General features: G+C 35.4%; 1 protein-coding gene across 8 annotated transcripts in view; it reads left to right on the top strand.

Annotated features, from left to right (window-relative positions):
• CHD9 (chromodomain helicase DNA binding protein 9) overlaps positions 1-18,646 on the top strand; it is a 158,515-nt gene that overhangs the window by 74,723 nt on the left and 65,146 nt on the right. For all 8 annotated transcript variants that reach the window (XM_032591500.1, XM_032591498.1, XM_032591499.1 and 5 more), the window contains exons 10-16: positions 5,115-5,236; positions 8,651-8,894; positions 13,008-13,184; positions 14,319-14,462; positions 14,582-14,837; positions 16,146-16,356; positions 18,408-18,603. In XM_032591500.1, coding sequence (XP_032447391.1) covers positions 5,115-5,236; positions 8,651-8,894; positions 13,008-13,184; positions 14,319-14,462; positions 14,582-14,837; positions 16,146-16,356; positions 18,408-18,603 — 1,350 coding nt within the window. The remainder of the gene's footprint in view (positions 1-5,114; positions 5,237-8,650; positions 8,895-13,007; positions 13,185-14,318; positions 14,463-14,581; positions 14,838-16,145; positions 16,357-18,407; positions 18,604-18,646) is intronic.

Genomic DNA, 18,646 nt, shown 5'->3' with positions numbered 1-18,646 from the left:
GTTCCAGCAGAGCTTTAATTGCCAGCTGTTTTCAGATTACTAATAGCCTATTTTGTTTTTCTTTCACAATTACCATATGCTGACCCTGACCATCCTGGTAATTTTTAGAGGTGTCATTTTGTTGATTAGTAACAATATACTCTCACTTGCAAGTGGAAGACCATAGGAAACCTTGCATTTGTTTCTCAGAAATGTATTTATCCTCCTGAGACCTAGATCCTACTAGTTTGGGGCTAGAATATTATTCTCTCTCCACCCATCCATCAGTCTTAAGAAAGTTTATGTCTTGGCTATCCAGAATAAATTCATGACAGAGCTTTTTATTACTGGGGAAGAAAAAATATATTGAAAAGTGGGACTAAAGTATATATGTAAATGATTTTTTTTTGCATACAGTGTTATGCTTCTAGATTTTTTTTCAAAGAAATTCGTTGTACCATGAGTATCAAAAGTGGTATAGAGAAGTATGGTAGATTTCAAATATGAGTGAAAATTCGATATACATCATCCTTTTTAGTCGGCTGCCTCTGCACTAGTCCTGGGGTATAGCCAGGTGAGTCCACGTGAGCACCTGAAGAAGAGTCTCCCAGTTAGCTATGTAGCCTTGTGGGTTTCATGGATGCAAGCCCTATTGGGTTTCAAAGCTAGATGTTTTGGGGGCTCATCTCTCAGGTTCAGATCTTAAAAGTTGGGGTACCAATATACAGCATTTAAACCATTTGCTTCTCAGGGAGAAGCTTAGAGTTGTAAGTTCCTTCCTGATTATGGGTCACTACACAGGGCACTGGGTTTATGGCGAGATTGTGTCTCAGCCTGTCTCACCTGTTTTTTTCTCATTTGCCTGATGTGTAGGAGTTACTCAGCTAGTTTTGGGGTTGCTTTCAGAGGAAATTGTTGCATATGTAGTTGTAGATTTAGGGTGTCTGTGGGAAAAGGTAAGTTCAGGTTCTTCCTCTGTCATCATCTTGAACCAGACCCAGCTACATCATATTTCTAAAAGATAGTTTGAGTTTGAAGCAACATGCAGTAAATTGCATATTTGAAGTATACGGTTGGATAAGTTTTGATGTCTGAAACCATCACTATTATCAAGATAATGAACTATCCATCACTCCCATATTCTCATGCCCCTTTGTAATCCCTCCCCCCAAAATCTTCCTTCCTCTAACCCCATTCCCCACCTGTAGGCAATTACCGATCTTCCTTATGTCACTATGAATTGTTTTAAATGTTCTTATACTGTTCCTTTTGTATGACTCCTTTCATGTAGCATTTGAGATTCATGTTATTGCATGTATTGATAGTTCATTCATTCCTTTACATTACTGAGTAGGATTTGTTGTAATATCCCACAATTTGTTTATCCATTCATCTGTTGATGAATACTTGTGTTGGCTATTAGAACTAAGGTATTATGGACTTTAGTATACAAGTCTTTGTCTAGACATGAGCTTTCATGTCTCTTCAGTAAATACGCACGAGTAAAATGGCTGGGTCATATGTTCGGTGTTCTGTTTAATTTTTTAAGAAACTGCCAAACTTTTTCCTAACTGGTCACACCATAATACATTCTCCACAGCATTGTATAAGAGTTCTCGTTGCTTCACATCCTTGTCAACACTTGATATTGACAGTCTTTTTAATCTTAGCCATTCTAATATGTATATGATGGTACGACATTGTGATTTTATATGCATTTCCTAATGATTAATGATGTTTAGAATCTCATGTGTTTATTTGCCGTTAGTGTATTTTCTTTAACAAAGTGACATTTAAATATTTTGCCTATTTTTTATTGGCTTGTTTGCTTTCTTATTATTTAGCTCTAAGAACTATTTATGTGTTTTATATATAAGTCCTTTATCAGATATATGATTTGTAAATCTTAGCTCCTAGTCTGTGGCTTGTCTTTTCACTTCTTACCAATGTCTATAAAAGAGCAAAAGTTCCTAATTTTGATTAAGTCCAGTTTATCTGTCTTTTCCTTATGGATCATACTTTTGGTATTATATCTAAGAAATCTTTGCTAGAAATTTTTATTTAGTTTTAGGTAACATTTAGGTCTATGATGAATTTTTTTATGCTTTATTTTTTTAATTTATATCCATGTTAGTTAGCATATACTGCAAAAATGATTTCAAGAATAGATTCCTTAATGCCCCTTACCCATTTAGCCCATCCCCCCTCCCAAAACCCCTCCAGCAACCCTCTGTTTGTTCTTCATATTTAAGAGTCTTTCATGTTTTGTCCTCCTCCCTGTTTTTATATTATTTTTGCTTCCCTTCCCTTATGTTCATCTGTTTTGTATCTTAAATTCCTCATATGAGTGAAGTCATATGACATTTGTCTTTCTCTAATTTCGCTTAGCATAATAACCTCTAGTTCCATCCACATAGTTGCAAATGACCAGATTTCATTCTTTTTGATTGCCGAGTAATACTCCATTGTATGTATGTGTGTGTGCATACCACATCTTCTTCATCTGTTGATGGACATTTGGGCTCTTTCCATACTTTGGCTATTGTCGATAGTGCTGCTATAAATAACATTGGGGTGCATGTGCCCCTTTGAAACAGCACACCTGTATTCGCTGGATAAATACCTAGTGCAATTGCTGGGTCATAGGGTACTTCTATTTTTTGAGGAACCTCCATACTATTTTTCCAGAGTGGCTGCACCAGCTTGCATTCCCACCAGCAGTGCAAAAGAGATCCTCATTCTCCACATCTTCACCAACATCTGTTCTTGCCTTAGTTGTTTATGTTAGCTATTCTGACAGGTATGAGGTGGTATCTCATTGTGGTTTTGATTTGTATTTCCCTGATGATGAGTGATGTGAACATTTTTTCATGTGTTGGTTGGCCATCTGGATGACTTTGGAGAAGTGTCTATTCATGTCTTTTGCCCATTTCTTCACTGGATTGTTTTTTGGGTGTTCAGTTTGGTAAGTTCTTTATAGATTTTGGATACTAACCCTTTATCTGATATGTCGTTTGCAAATATCTTCTCCCATTCCATCAGTTGCCTTTTAGTTTTGCTGCTTGTTTCCTTCACTGTGCAGAAGCTTTTTATTTTGATGAGGTCCCAATAGTTCATTTTTGCTTTTGTTTCTCTTGCCTCTGGAGACGTGTTGAGTAAGAAGTTGCTACGGCTAATATCAAAGAGGTTTTTGCCTGCTTTCTCCTTGAGGATTTTTATGGCTTCCTGTCTTACATTTAGGTCTTTCATCCATTGTGAGTTTATTTTTGTGTATGGTGTAAGAAAGTGACCAGGTTCATTTTTCTGCATGTCGCTGTCCAGTTTTCCCAGCACCACTTGCTGAAGAGACTGTCTTTATTCCATTGGATATTTTTTCCCGCTTTGCCAAAGATTAGTTGGCCATACTTTTGTGGGTCCATTTCTGGGTTCTTTGTTCTGTTCCATTGATCTGAGTGTCTGTTTTTGTGCCAGTACCATACTGTCTTGATGATTACAGCTTTGTAATACAGATTGAAGTCCAGGATTGTGATGCCTCCAGCTTGGTTTTCTTTTTCAAGATTGCTTTGGCTATTCTGGATCCTTCCTTGTTTCACATAAGTTTTAGAATTGTTTGTTCTATCTCTGTGAAGAATGCTGGTGTTATTTTGGTAGGGATTGCTAGGTCAATGATGAATTTTTAGTTAATTTTTGCATATAGTATATGTATGGATCAAAGTTCATTTTTTGCTTATGGGTATCCTATTGTTCTAGCATCATTCTGGGGGGAAAATAATTATTTTTAGTCCACTAAATTGCCTTTCCTACTTTGTCAGAAATCAATGGATTTCATACATGTGGGTGTATTTTTAAACCCTCTGTCCTGTTCCACTGACCTATTTGTTATCTTTACAACTGTTCCACCCAGTCTCGATTCTTTAACTTTTACAAGTCTTGAAATCATTGTAAATCCTCCAACTTTATTATTTTTCAAATTGTTTGGGATCTTTCTAGTCTTTTGCATTTACATATGGTTTTAGAATCAGCATGTCAATTTCTACAAAAACATTGCTGGGATTTGGTTGGGTTATGTTGAATCTGTTTTTCAGTTGGAAGGTATTAACAATAATGTTGAGACTCAGTCTCTGAAAGTCCATTTATTTACCTCTTTAATTTCTCTCAGCAATGTTTTATAGTTTTAAATATACCAGTCTTACATGATTTTGTGAGATGTATTCCTAAATAGTGCATATTTTGGATGCTGTTATGATAATTTTTAATGTGTTTGTAATTGTTTCTACGATGTAGAATATAGTTTTCTGTATATTGATCTTGTGTCATGCAACCTTGCTAATAAAATCACTGTTTAGTTTATCTTTGTTGTAGATTCCACAGGATTTGTCCATAGACAAATCATGTCTTCTTCGAATTTAGTTTTACCTCTTCATTTCTAATCTTAATGCCTTTTATTTCTTTTTCTTGATTGATTGCACATGTTAGAACCTGCAGTACAATGTTGAATAAAAGTGGGGACAGTGGACATGCTTACCTTTTTCCATTCTTAAGGAGATAACATTCAGTCTTTAATCATTAAGTATGATGTAAGCTTTGGCTCTTTTCGTAGATGTACCGTATCAGGTGAGGAAGTTCCCATCTATTCAAAATTTAATGAGAATTTTTATCAGGAACAGGTATTGGACTTTTTAAATCCCTTTTCTGCATCTTTTGAGATTATCTATTTTTGTCTGTTGATCAACATTGATTAATTTTCAAATTTAAACTACCTTCCATTCCTGGGAAAAATTCACTTGGTCATGATGTATTACCCTTTTCAATATTGGATCCCATTTGTTAAAATTGTGTTATGAAATTTGCATCTGTATTCATTAGAGATATTGATGTGTAGTGAGTTTGTGTAATATCTTTGATTTTAGTATCAGGGCTTCATGGAATGAGTTGACATATGCTGCCTTCTTCAATTTTCTGGAAGAGTTTGTGCAGAACTAACTTGGTCTCTAGATGTTTGTAAAATTTTGTCATAACACTATGTAATGTTATGCTTCTATAATTACTTTAAAAGCAATGCTTTTACCATGTATGAGATGTATGGAAGATTAAAAAACTCTGAAATACATCATTCTTTTTTTTTTTTTCTAAAGGATCGTCCTCCCGCTAATATTTGGAAAAAAATTGATCAATCCAGGGACTATAAAAATGGCAATCAACTCAGGGAATATCAACTGGAAGGACTCAACTGGCTCTTATTCAATTGGTACAATAGGTAGGTAGTACATCTTAATAGAAAAAAATTGTGTTGTTTTATTATTGTGTCAAAATATGTTAAGTAAAATAGGTACTGATGTTGCTGTATTGTTACTGTCATGGAGTTTTTATTATTAAAAGTGAGATTACCTCAGGAAAATATATAAATTACAATTTAGGATTTTGACTTCAGTTCCTTCCTTTAACGGTATGCCAATCAGATGAGTAATTAAGATAATTAATTTAAATGATTAATAATAAAATTTGAAATACCTTTCTTACCATCATAAAACATCTGTTGTGTTACAAAGTATTTTTCAGTTTATCAGCTTAGACTGCTGTCTGCCAGGAATTGAATCTGGTTAGTAAAGTGTGAGCAATTATACCAGTAAGAATTAGGTAGGTCTGTTATTTAAGTCTTCAAGAAGCAGTTTGTCAGCAGTTGATGAGGAGTAGAAATCAAAATATAAGGGGTGCCTGGCTGGCTCAGTCAGTAGAACATGCAAGTCTCTCAGTCTCAGGGCCATAACTTCAAGCCCCACGCTGGGCATGGAGCCTACTTAAAAAAAAAAAACAAAAACAAAAAAACAGAAGCAGAAATCAAAATGTAAGAACCTAGTAATGAATTTACCCCTTTAATTATTTTCCATGTTGTTCAAAATGCTGTGTGGAACATTATCTCACTTTTTTACTGAGAAGAAAATATAATTGCAAAAGAAGTGAAAAACAGACCCATGATTGAGAAAGTGTGGTGGTGTATACAAAAGAGCAAACAATAAGGCATTGTTATTAGTAATAACAGCAAAATTTGATGATGCTTTTATTCAGAATCATTCTTCTGTGTTTTTACTTCTCACTTGATTCTTCTGAGTTGTTACACTGAGTAATGGGGAGTCATGAGATGCAGTCATATGGAGTTAGGAGGGACTTGTTACCTCACACAGCACTCTTCTAGTTTATATTTTCTAAATATTGACTTTCATTTTTCTCAGGAGAACCTTCCAGGTAAAATAGTTAACAAAATATTGTTTTACTTGTATTCCCTCATCAGTACCCTTCCCATGGCCTCCATTGCTTGTTTTAAACTTTCAGCAGTTCCCTGACAGCCCTCTATCACAGCCCAGCCCTTCTCACTGCCCATGTGACTGCTCCGTAGAGGAGCCCAGGGCCCACAGGTGAGCTTGTTCAGATTCCTGCCCGCCTTCAGAGCCAGGCCTACAAACGTAGCTCCATTCTTAGCTTTTCTTACCCCATCCTCATGTACCAGAAGTTAAAAGGTGCCTCCCCAGGACCAAGACTCAAGCTGCTACCTATGTTCTTGAGATGCAGCTCATCCAGTTTTCTCAGAACCTCACTTCGATCAACTCTCACACCTCTGTCACTTCTTCAAGCCCTCTCAAGAGTAGTGCTGTCCCTTCACTCTGCGAACAAATCTGGGTTTAACCTGTTGTAAAAATACAAGAAAGAAAAGAATAAACCTTCTCTTCTTGGCTTTGTTCCTCCTTCTGGCTGCCTCGAGCCCTCTTTGTAATTTCTAGGAAGAACAGGCCATATGGTCTCTTCCCATTTCCTCATCTCCAGCTCTCTCTAAACCTGTTGTGTGGATTTGATTCTCTATCTTTGTAACGCTCTGTTTCCCAATCCATGAGGTATTTTTCAGCCCTAATTTGCTGTGTCCCTGCTGCAAATTCTTGATTTGTGATTTGTGTAGTAATTGCTCCTTCTGTAAACTTTCCCCCATTTTCGCCCCCAGCAGCTTCCATAGTGTGACTCCGTCCAGACTCTGTGACTTTCAGGTCTGCTGGTTTTCCTTCCTCTGCCTGCCCTTTCAGTATTGCTTTTCCTCCTGAAGTTCCTCTTTTGCTCTCTTCTTGTACAGGTTTGTTCTCCACCCCCCCTTGTGCCTTCACTTATCAACAACATCCTAATGGTCTCGTATCTTTATCTCTAAGACCTTGAACTCACTCCAAGCCCATATTTCCCTTTGCCTCTTGCTACCCTTAAAGTCTATCTCACCAATTCTTTAAACACAAAATTCAAAATTAACCATATCACTTCCTGTTTCCTCCATGCCAAACTTGTTCTTCTTCCATATTTTGTATTTCAGTTAAGAATAACACAGTTCAGGTTGGGGTTGTGAGTTCATGCCCCATGTTGGGTGTGGAGCCTACATAAATTAAATTAACAATAATACAGTTCGTTTAGTCAACCAGACTGAAATCTGGCTGTCATCTGATACCACGTATATCTGGTTGGTCACTAAGTCTAAATCGTTCCAAGTCATAATTAACTTTCTCTCCTCTTTGCCCCCCTTCCTTAGTCCAAGTGCCCATCATTGTTTCCTGCATTATTACAGTACTTCACCAATTAGTGTCCCAGCTTCTAGTCACCTCACCTTCTAATAACCACAGCAGAACCCGAGTAAACTTCAAAATACAAACCCAATCTCATCAGGCTTCTTTAAAACTTTTCACTGAATCCCATTGCATAACAGAATGATGTCTAACCTTCTTCATTTATGACCTCTTCATATCTCAATAATACCCCTCCTTTTACCCTCATCTCAAAACCATATTTGTAGTCTCCCAGTTGGTCATGTTCTTTACACCTCTACTCCTTTGCTGTGCTCTCTGGCAAAATCCTACCCATTACTAACCTCTTCTCTGAAAGAGATCTCTTCTACTCTCTCTTTTTGCCAGAGTTGGACACTTACTCCTCTGAGCTTCTTAATAAACTTAACTCTGATGATTCTCAACTGGCCTTATAATCATCTGTGGAACTTTTTCTTTTCTTTTTTTAATTATAGCTGCTTTTATCCTACTCCATACACATTGAATCATAATGTGTAGGGGAAAGCCCTGGGTATCTTGTGTTTCTTTCAGGCTTTAAGGTTCTTCTAATGCACAGCCAAAGTTGAAAAACGGTGCTTTATTTGTGCTTCTGTGATAGCACATTGCATAACTGTTTATTTGTTTGGTTATTTATTTATTTATCTGTTTGCATGTCTGCTTTTCTAATAGATACAAGCCCCTGGAAGGCAGAGAACATGTTCTATTTCTTTTGTATCCTATCTTCTCATACTGTCCCTGAGATAATAGAAGGTATTTAATAAATGCTTCCTGAAAAAATAATATATTTAGTTTGCCTTACTCTTGCCATTTCATTCTTTAACAAAATCATACCTCTAATGGGTGATATCTTTATTTTGGAGCTACAAAAATCTACAGTTTTCCCTCTTCAGGATTATAATAAAATTATAACTTTATATATATAAATAATGATATGCCTATTCTGCACTTCAGCAACTTTTATTTTTTATAAATGCAAGTATTTTAACTTGGTCTTTGATTATTTCTGAATATTTATCTTTAAAGGCATTGTAGTGTACAGAAAAACCCAATGTATACATGGATAATATATTTGTTTATTTCAGACGAAACTGCATTTTAGCCGATGAAATGGGTCTTGGCAAAACCATTCAGTCAATTACATTCCTCTACGAAATCCTTCTGACTGGTATAAGAGGACCTTTCCTGATTATCGCTCCACTTTCTACTATTGCAAACTGGGAGAGAGAATTCCGTACATGGACTGATATTAATGTTGTGGTTTACCATGGGAGCCTGATTAGCAGACAGATGATACAGCAATATGAGATGTACTTCAGGGACTCACAGGTGTGTTGCTGGTGATTTTGTTGGTTGTTTGAAAGGTCAGGTTTGAAAAAGCTAATTACTACACATTCATTGTTTTCAAATTAAGGATGCATATTATTTGCCTACAAACGTCTTTGTTCAGGCTCTTTATTCATCATATCTATTTTCCAATAAATTTTAGTAGCTGAAGAGAACAATGACAAGGAATTAGGTTCATGTTCTAGTTCACTATAAAGTGTGCCAATTTATACAAATGTACTAATTTGATTGTATCCCTAATATTTCAACTAGAATAATTGTTTTACTGATTGCTTTTAAATGCACATTAAATTTATTTTTAGAATAGTATTTGTTTCTTTGATCATCCTCCAGTTTTTTTCCCCTCCATTTTAAAAATTTAAATCTTCAGTGAACACGATGGGTTTAAATGCCTATTCAGATAAAACCTAGGTTCTCTTTCATGTTCAAAGGATTTTGATTTTTAGACATATTTTAAAGTTTGGTTTGTTTGTTTTGTATGCAGATACAAGCACACCTCTATATCTTTTTCCTGTTTGGATTGGTTATTCCAGTACTGTGGTGATTTGGTGGCTTTCTTCTCCCTCTAAATCCTAAAGGCACATTTTCTGTTTTCCTTTGGCCTCTTACTCTTTAGTAGGAGATTTCTTATTTTTCAGCTAAATACACACATTCATAAAATTAAGAGATGACATCATAATAAAGAATTTTCTAGTAGAAAGTTAAATCTAGAAAGCATTAAGTGCTAATTGCAGTTCTGAGTGTAGGTAATAGGACTCTTTTAGATTAAGAATTTTATTAAGAAATAACAAAATCAATAAAAACATAGTTCACACAAATTATACTTTTTAATTGGAATAGGTTTATTGCCTGACACTCTGCCTCAGTAGCACCTTAACATTTTATTTTTCTTTCACTGATTCTTTTATTTTATAAGGCTCATTGTAACACATGGCCATGTCAAGGGATATGATACAGTTTGAAGTAAGGTAATGTGCCCAGCCTTCTACTGCTTTTCTTACCAAGTGTAACTGATTTTCTACCTATTGGAGGCTGAAAATGGACATATTAATTGATTTAGTTCCTTCAACCTCATTGTCCCTCTTACTTTTATGTTTGAAACAATTACATCTCCTATGAAATAAAGCATCTGTTTAACCCTTTAGTTATTCCTCAGTTTTATTGAAACTGTCACCTTTGTACCTTTCAAGCCTATGACATTTCAGTTAGATTATAGTTTGATTTCCTTCTACAGTGTTTTATTCTTCCCAATCATACATTTGTAGAATTTAAGAGCTGTATGCTATCATAAAAATGATTATGATTGACTTAGTTCTATATATACTATATATGTATATAGTTCTATATATACTGTATATGTATAGTATATATAAAAGGCATAATTAAAACTTTGGGAGCTTAAGAGATGTTTAACAGGGTTGCAATTTTAATATATGTCTCATGTGAGCTTGGTATGAACATGAGAGCCTAAAAGCTAAAAGATTCTTGATGTGTTATAAACTGAATAGTATATATAAAATATTATATTTTTGTAGTAAATGTTATACATTCTGGAAAAATACTTTCTGACAGGTTTAAAATTTAAAAAGGTAAAAATGTCTCCTTTAAAGATGAGATAAATAGATTTGTGCTTTAAATACAGATTCAAGGGGCACCTGAGTGGCTCAGTCGGTTAAGCAGCTGACTTCAGCTCAGGTCATGATCTCACGATTTGTGGGTTTGAGCCCCGCATCAGGCTCTGTGCTGACAGCTCAGAGCCTGAGCCTGCTTCGGATTCTGTGTCTCCTTCTCTCTTTTTACCTCCCCTGCTCGTTCTCTATTTCTCAAAAATAAATGTTAAAAAAAAAAAATCTAAAAAATAAATACAGATTTAACCATGAGCTCTTTCAGGTATATTTTAATATAAATTAATTGAATATTTACCTTCTGCTATCATAGTAGCAGTAAAATTATGCTAACATTTTCTGAATTACCCTGAAAAAGGTAACAGAGATAATAATACTAATAATCACAAATATTTATTGAGTAATTACCATGTGCCAGGCAGTATGCCATACATTTTAGAGACAGTATTTTGCTTAATCTTTGTAATGCCTACCTTGTAAATAGGTAATAACATTAGCCCCATTTACAAATGAGGAAACTGAGGTATAAAGAAGTTATATAGTTTCCTCCAAAACCCCACCAAAACTGGGATTAATAAACCCAGGTCACTTAGACTCAAAAGCTCTTATTCTTAAACATTGTGATGTCAGTTTTACTGAAAGCATCCTATCCTAGGTTGTTAGAGCTGTGTAAATGCCATGGACTTACACTTTACCCCTATTCTAATAATATTCTACTGGATCAATTTAATGGCCATTGTATATGATCAATAGTGGGAATTAAACCCTAAATCAGAATATACAATCTTTCTTAACCCTTCATTTCTCCTAATCCCTAATAATTTATAGTTTTCAGTCCCATTTAAACATTCCTTTGACTTGGCTTCTAGGTTGTCGTGCTGTCCTATATCATTACCCATTCTTTCTGAAGCCCCTTTTACTGGTTCCTTCTTATCTTCCCTATCTGAACTTGGGGGGTGACCCAGAGCTCCATCTTCAGACTCTTTCATATCCATACTTATTCCATCAGAGGCTCCATTCAGTCCTACAACTTGAGTACCATCTGTACTGCTAGAAGCTCCCAAATCTTATCACCAACTCTAACCTCTTTCCTCAATTCCAGAGTCCTATCCAAATGCCTGTTCAGCTATTCCACTTGGATATCTAGTAGTTGTCTCAAATATAACATGTCCAAAATCCTGAATTTTCTCTTTGTAGTATATAGCAGCACCACCTTCTAATTGTTCAAGATAAAAAAATTCTGCAGTTAAGCTTGAATCCTCTTTATCTCACTCTATACCTATCCATTAGGTATATCTCCTTTCAAATCCTTTGGGATCTCCTTTCAAAATACATCTAGAACTGAATACTTCTCATGACTTCCCATGGTGATCTCTTGCTTGGATTACTATGGCAGTCCCTTAATGGGGCTCTATGATCTGTCCCTGGCCTCTTTCAGACTATTTTTACCACAGAAGCCAAAATTACTCTTTTAAAATACATGTCAAACCATGTTACTCTTGTCCCAAAACCCCCCAATAGCTTCTTGCTCAGAGAAAGAGCCAAGTCCTTAGCACACTTTCAGGTCCCAGCACAGCTTCATCCCCTTCACACTCAGCAGGTTTCAGCCACTCTGGCATTCTTACTATTACGTGAAGACTGCCAAAGATACTCCCACATGAGGACCTTCACGCTTGGCTACTCCTTCCAAGAATGCTTTCTCCTCTAGATCTCTAGGTATCACCTGGGTTTCTCCCTCATCTTCAGGACTTTGCTCAAATGTCACTTCTTAGTAATGGCCTTCCAGCCAATTCATAACATTATAGTGGTCACCTCTGACCCTACACTTATTATTGATCCCTGTTTTATTTCACAGCCCTTATCACTTTGTAACTTTTTAAAAAAAATTTTTGTTTTTTTCTCAATGGCTGTGTCCTGAATTTGAATCATTGGGATGTAAGTTCCACTTGGATAATTATTTCTGTTTTATTTACTGCCATATCTCCAGCATCTGGAGCAGGGCCTGGCACATAGACACGCAATAAATATTTGCTGAATACATGACTCAGGTGGTTAATTTTGATATCAGCTATTTATTTCCCATTGTATGTGTGAACTCATGGATATAAATGATAAATGTTAAAATTGAAATTTCACTGGCCAGATTTTGTAATGGCCATTTCTTTCTTGATCTAAAATTGTTACTATAACTCTTAAAAACTATAAAACATTTTATCAGGGAATACTTACTTGAATATAATTATAAATTAAATAATTGTGTTGGTATACATTTTTTACATTATTCTTGAAAACACTATAATATAGTTTTAATGCTAAATGTCCTCATTTAAAGAAAATATATGCGTATGTAAAAATTTCAGTGGAAAATGTAGCAGATGTCTTTAGATGTATTTTTATGCAATTTGACAGGAATTAAAAATTGTGATGAAGACATTCTAGCAAATTATTGTATTTGATAATACATTTCTAGGGGCGTATCATTCGAGGAGCTTACAGATTCCAAGCCATCATCACCACTTTTGAAATGATTCTTGGTGGCTGTGGAGAGCTAAATGCAATTGAATGGCGATGTGTGATTATTGATGAAGCACATAGGTTAAAGAATAAAAATTGTAAACTCCTTGAAGGTCTGAAACTCATGAATCTGGTAAGTAACTTATCGTTATTTTGACTTAATTCAGTTTCTTAGCTGCGTAGTGAAATGCAAAGGCAGAGAGCTAATGCTAAATGTACTCCTTTTTAAGTTTTAGAAGATGGTTATATCTGATTTCTGTCTGGTAATTGAGGTTTTTTCTGTTTTCTCTTATGGTTTAATTACTAAGGAACAAAATTTCACATGCTCAGCATATATTGGTTACAATTAATAAATGGCATTTTTTAAAGTCTTCTTGCTAGTGTGTTTGCTTATTTCAAATCAGAGTCTTTTCCATTTTTTTAACATTTTCATTTAATTAACATCACGTAATTAGTACACGGACACTTGAACAAGTCACTCCAGTATGCAGAACTACATACAGGAACACATCGAAGTCCTTCTTTTTGTGCCCCATTGATGCCCACCCCCTAGTTCCACTCCCCACTCCAGTGTTTATAGATGAGTGTATATCTTTCTAGACTAAACATTTACTGGCATATACATACATATGCAGATATACAGATACATATACAAATATTTAGCTTGGGGATTTAGAGATACTGTCAAATCAAATTTTAAATGATAATTCATACTATCATCAAATATCTTGTCTATTTCCTATTACTATTATGTTCAGTTTGTAATGCAACTCTAGTTTAGAAGCATATTCCAGTCAGCTCTTCGTATTGTTGCATTGTAGCCTTAATGATTTGAGGCTTGTTCTTCTGTGAAAAGTCCAGTGATGTTTAGCCAAATGATAAAGAATGAGAACCATTTTGCATACAAATTACCATGCCAAGAATGAGTACTAAAGAAACAAATAGCTTCTTTGTTCTTGAAAGTTCTATTTCTTTGAGAAAATATAAAATATGCTTGTTAATTATTTAGAATTTTTTTTAAAAGCATGAATAGGTAAAAATAGCCTGTAAAAGGGAAGTGTTACAAGAATGATAAGAGTTTTTAAAAAAGCAATTGAAAAATTAATGAAGATTTGTGGGTAGAGATGTATTTTGAGTTGACTCTTAAAAATTATGGTTGGGAAAGATACTTGCTTTTGAAAAACATTGAACATTTGATAACCTATGTCAGCTTTCATATAATTTTAGTACTGTGGTATGTGACATGAATTATTCTTGCTTCATGTAGGAACACAAGGTGCTTTTGACTGGTACACCTCTCCAAAATACAGTTGAAGAACTATTCAGTCTTCTTCACTTCCTAGAACCTTTAAGGTTTCCTTCCGAATCAACATTTATGCAAGAATTTGGGGATCTGAAAACAGAAGAACAGGTATCCTCATTGGTCCTTGTAAACAAAGGCATCAAATCTCTTATCACTGTGATTGTGTTTATGTATTTGTAACTAAATGCACATATACATTATATATCTTTTCATCATTTTTTATGCAGGTGCAAAAACTTCAGGCTATCCTGAAACCCATGATGTTGAGGCGATTGAAAGAAGATGTGGAGAAGAAGCTGGCACCAAAGGAAGAAACCATCATTGAAGTGGAACTTACTAACATTCAAAAGAAATACTACCGGGCTATTTTGGAGAAGAACTTCTCCTTTTTATCCAAAGGGGCAGGGCAGACCAATGTACCTAACTTGGTCAATACCATGATGGAGCTCAGGAAGTGCTGCAATCATCCGTATCTTATCAAAGGTAGCTAACAAGGATTGCAAACAAATACTTGTTTCTTTGAACGAATGCTCGTGAATTAACGACAGCAACACCACCACCACTACTACAGCTGCAGTGGCTGTTATGAGGAAAGGCAGTGATGTACCACTCTTGGTGTTTCAGCATCAGGGTGCCCCATGATTGCATGCTAGGTTACAGGAGCAGGACTTGGTTCAGTCTAATGTGGACTGGACTTCCTCCTCCAATAGAATCCTCCTCATGGGTAAAGACAGCAAAGCCTACCTTTGGGCCTCTGAGTTTATATTTTTCTTTTTCCTTGTCCCTTTGCAGTCCAGGTCTCCAGTTAGTGTCTGTTTTTGTTCTGTAATCATGTTGCTTTTTAAGGTCTTATTAAGTTCTCTACTAATATTCTCTCTGTACATCTTTTCACTTATTTCTGGGAATATTATCCCATCTTTATCTAAGACATATGGTTTCTTAGCCCTATAATTAACTCTCTTTCAATCCTGTTATTCTTTAATGATCAGACAGGCAGAGGGAAGGCAGAGAGCCTTTAATACTGATTAGACTCTCTGGAGGAAGTATGCATCACAGAGACCTATAACTTGACTTCCCTCTTAATTGTCCTTGTTTTGATGGCCAGCAGGATACCTACCCATAGACACATCCAGATTAATTGTGATCACCCTCAATGATGATCACTGTCGTATTGGTATTTAAATAATAGATGTTTGTTTTAAAAAAAATGTTTACTCACCTAAGGTTAAGACCACATTTTCATTAATTCTTTCCCTGATAGCATTCATTAAACATTTAGCAAACGTGGGGCACCTGGGTGGCTCGGTCGGTTGAGCATCCGACTTCGGCTCAGGTCATGATCTTGCGGTCTGTGAGTTCGAGCCCTGCGTTGGGCTCTGTGCTGACAGCTCAGAGCCTGGAGCCTGTTTCAGATTCTGTGTCTCCCTCTCTCTCCGACCCTCCCCCGTTCATGCTCTGTCTCTCTCTGTCTCAAAAATAAATAAACGTTAAAAAAAAAAAAAACATTTAGCAAACATAAATTTATATAAGGCATTATGCCCGGGGTCTCGACAGATAATAAGATGCTTTAAGACATTGCCCATATCCTCAATGAAATTATAGTCTAGTGTTGATGGGTGTTTAGCCACAAACATAAATAATACTAATAAAAACAGTGTACCTATCATCAGAAAAGTATAATGTGTTACAAAAGCACAGAGGAACACTAATTTTGATTTGTTTTTAAAAGAGAGCAACTGGGGGCTGCCTGCATTTGTGCACTGAGGCTGTCTTCTTACGTGTCTTTGACAGGTGCTGAAGAGAAAATACTTGGAGAATTTAGGGATACGTACAATCCAGCTGCTTCTGATTTTCATCTTCAAGCAATGATCCAGTCTGCTGGTAAACTGGTCCTTATTGATAAATTGCTTCCCAAAATGAAAGCTGGAGGTCATAAAGTGCTCATCTTCTCTCAGATGGTACGCTGCCTTGACATCCTAGAGGACTATCTCATTCATAAAAGGTAAGGCATGTATTCATCTACTGAATTATACTATGAATTACACTAAATACATGCTGCTAAGGATTTGGCATCAGTGTACTGTAACCTAGCTCTACTCACATCTTTCTCTTGATCTAAGTAAGAATCCATTTAATTTGTAAGGATTGCTTAGGATGTTCAGGATGTGTCAGGTGTTCTGTGTATGTTGTACATAGTAGGAGGGGCTAAGGAGACTCATTAAGTAAACTTTGTACATTGATGGGTACTTGTTGACCTAGGAATGGGTTTTTAGTGTACATTTTACTTGATTTGTAAATCTTGGGGTAATGACTCTTTAAATGGACTTATAACCATCTTCAAAAATAAAAGAAAATGGTTCATCTTTTCAGGTCTTTCATTTTAATTAGAACCTGAACTCGCTGCACTTTCACTCTTGCCATTTACCATATGACATTTATTCATGCTTTAATCCTTTCTGATTTGTTTAATGTGGAATTTTGTTTTGGTTCATGACGATAAATCTTAAATAGTGTCTAATCAGTATTTAGATTAAAAGGATATTTATCATAAGGATATGTTCTCAGAACATTCATCGTCTAGTCAGATATCAACATATTTCCATAAAAGGGAATCTGAAGATGCAGCTGTAGATTTTAGTTCAGCAAATTTTGACTCTTATATATAAGTAAAGGCCTAGCTAGTTGAGATTATCGGAAAGTGTGTAGTTCGTTTTCATTTTTTATTTTATTTCTAGTTCTATTTTTAGTTTCAGTGTTACACTCCTTTAGTCTATTTTCAAAATACGTATTATTCTCAACTTTATATCATATGAGATAAAGTTGCAATATTCCTAAGAATAGCTATTCTTACATTTTCTTTATCTTCTTATACAAAGAACTTTATAAGATAAAGATGAATCTCATGGAAAACCCCAAATTTCTTTAATGTTACAAGTCACGTTATTGAAGTCACACCCCCATTTCACAGGTACTAGAGACAACAGTGAGCTCCTGCTGAGACTCTAGTAAATTACATGTATAAAGAAGTGCCTTGAACCAGAAGAGGTGTGGCAAATGTGTGTATCCCCCTTCTAGTTCCTAAAGTTTTGTATATTTTAATTTTATTGATGTCTATGAGTTTCTGAATTTTATGTGAAAGAGAAAAGATAAAAAGAAGTTAAAAGTTAATTGCTTAATAGTAATGACTCTAAAGAATTAGCATTCAAAGCGTCTGGGTGGCTCAGTCGGTTAAGCATCTGACTTCAGCTCAGGTCGTGATCTCGCAGTTCATGAGTTCCAGCCCTGCGTTGGGCTCTGTCCTGACAGCTCAGCCTGGAGCCTGCTTTGGATTCCCTCTCTCTCTGCCCCTGCCCCACTCATGCTCTGTCCCTCTCCCTCATACAAAAATAAATGAACATTAAAAAGTTTTTTAAAAAGAAAAGAATTAGCATTCTACAGAATGATTTGGAATGATCCAGAAAACTTTGGAGTTTTTGAAGCAAATTCTTAAATGTTTCATATTGTTAATATCTTGAAAATTTGTTAAATGTTGAAAGCTGTATTATTATTTTCAGATCCTTTTAATAAACAGACTTGTTTAAAAAGATGAAAAAGAAAAGAATTAGCATTGTAGTTTGCCCTTGATAGATACATAGTTTGCGATCAAGTATATCTTGAGAGAATAACATGATTGAGACAGAGAAACATTGGGAAGTTTCCTGAGGTTTTATGAAAGTCTTTGATTTTTGTTTAAAAAATTTTTTTTTATTATAATGAGATTAGCAAGGTAGTTTTTGCATTTTTTTTTGAATTCCAACTTGTGAAAATGATATTATGATGGTATTTTAGTTATACATCAGGAATGCAGAGATTTTGTGTCTTTATATTACTTTGTATTTTCTCCCTACCACCAACACCAAGAGTTAAAAAACCATAGAAACTGGTTGGGGTGATATCGCTTCTTAATTTTATAGTAAGTATAATGTTGCAGGAGAACTGACTTTACATCTGATAGAATGTATGTTTATTTTCATTATATTTATCTAACTAAATATATGCCATTTCATTTGATAGATATTTATATGAGCGAATTGATGGAAGAGTCAGAGGGAACCTGCGACAAGCTGCTATAGATCGATTTAGTAAACCTGATTCAGATCGATTTGTTTTCCTTCTGTGCACCCGAGCTGGTGGGTTGGGCATCAACTTAACTGCTGCTGATACATGTATAATTTTTGATTCTGATTGGAACCCTCAGAATGACCTGCAGGTAAATACATTCCTTGGCTAAGAGAATTAAATTTCTTATTGGT

The sequence above is a fragment of the Lynx canadensis genome, chromosome E2 (genome assembly GCF_007474595.2).
Source record: "Lynx canadensis isolate LIC74 chromosome E2, mLynCan4.pri.v2, whole genome shotgun sequence".
In the NCBI taxonomy this organism is placed as follows: domain Eukaryota; kingdom Metazoa; phylum Chordata; class Mammalia; order Carnivora; family Felidae; genus Lynx; species Lynx canadensis.
The sequence above is the reverse complement of the archived record's forward strand: the minus strand, read 5'-3'. Positions and strand labels throughout refer to the sequence as shown.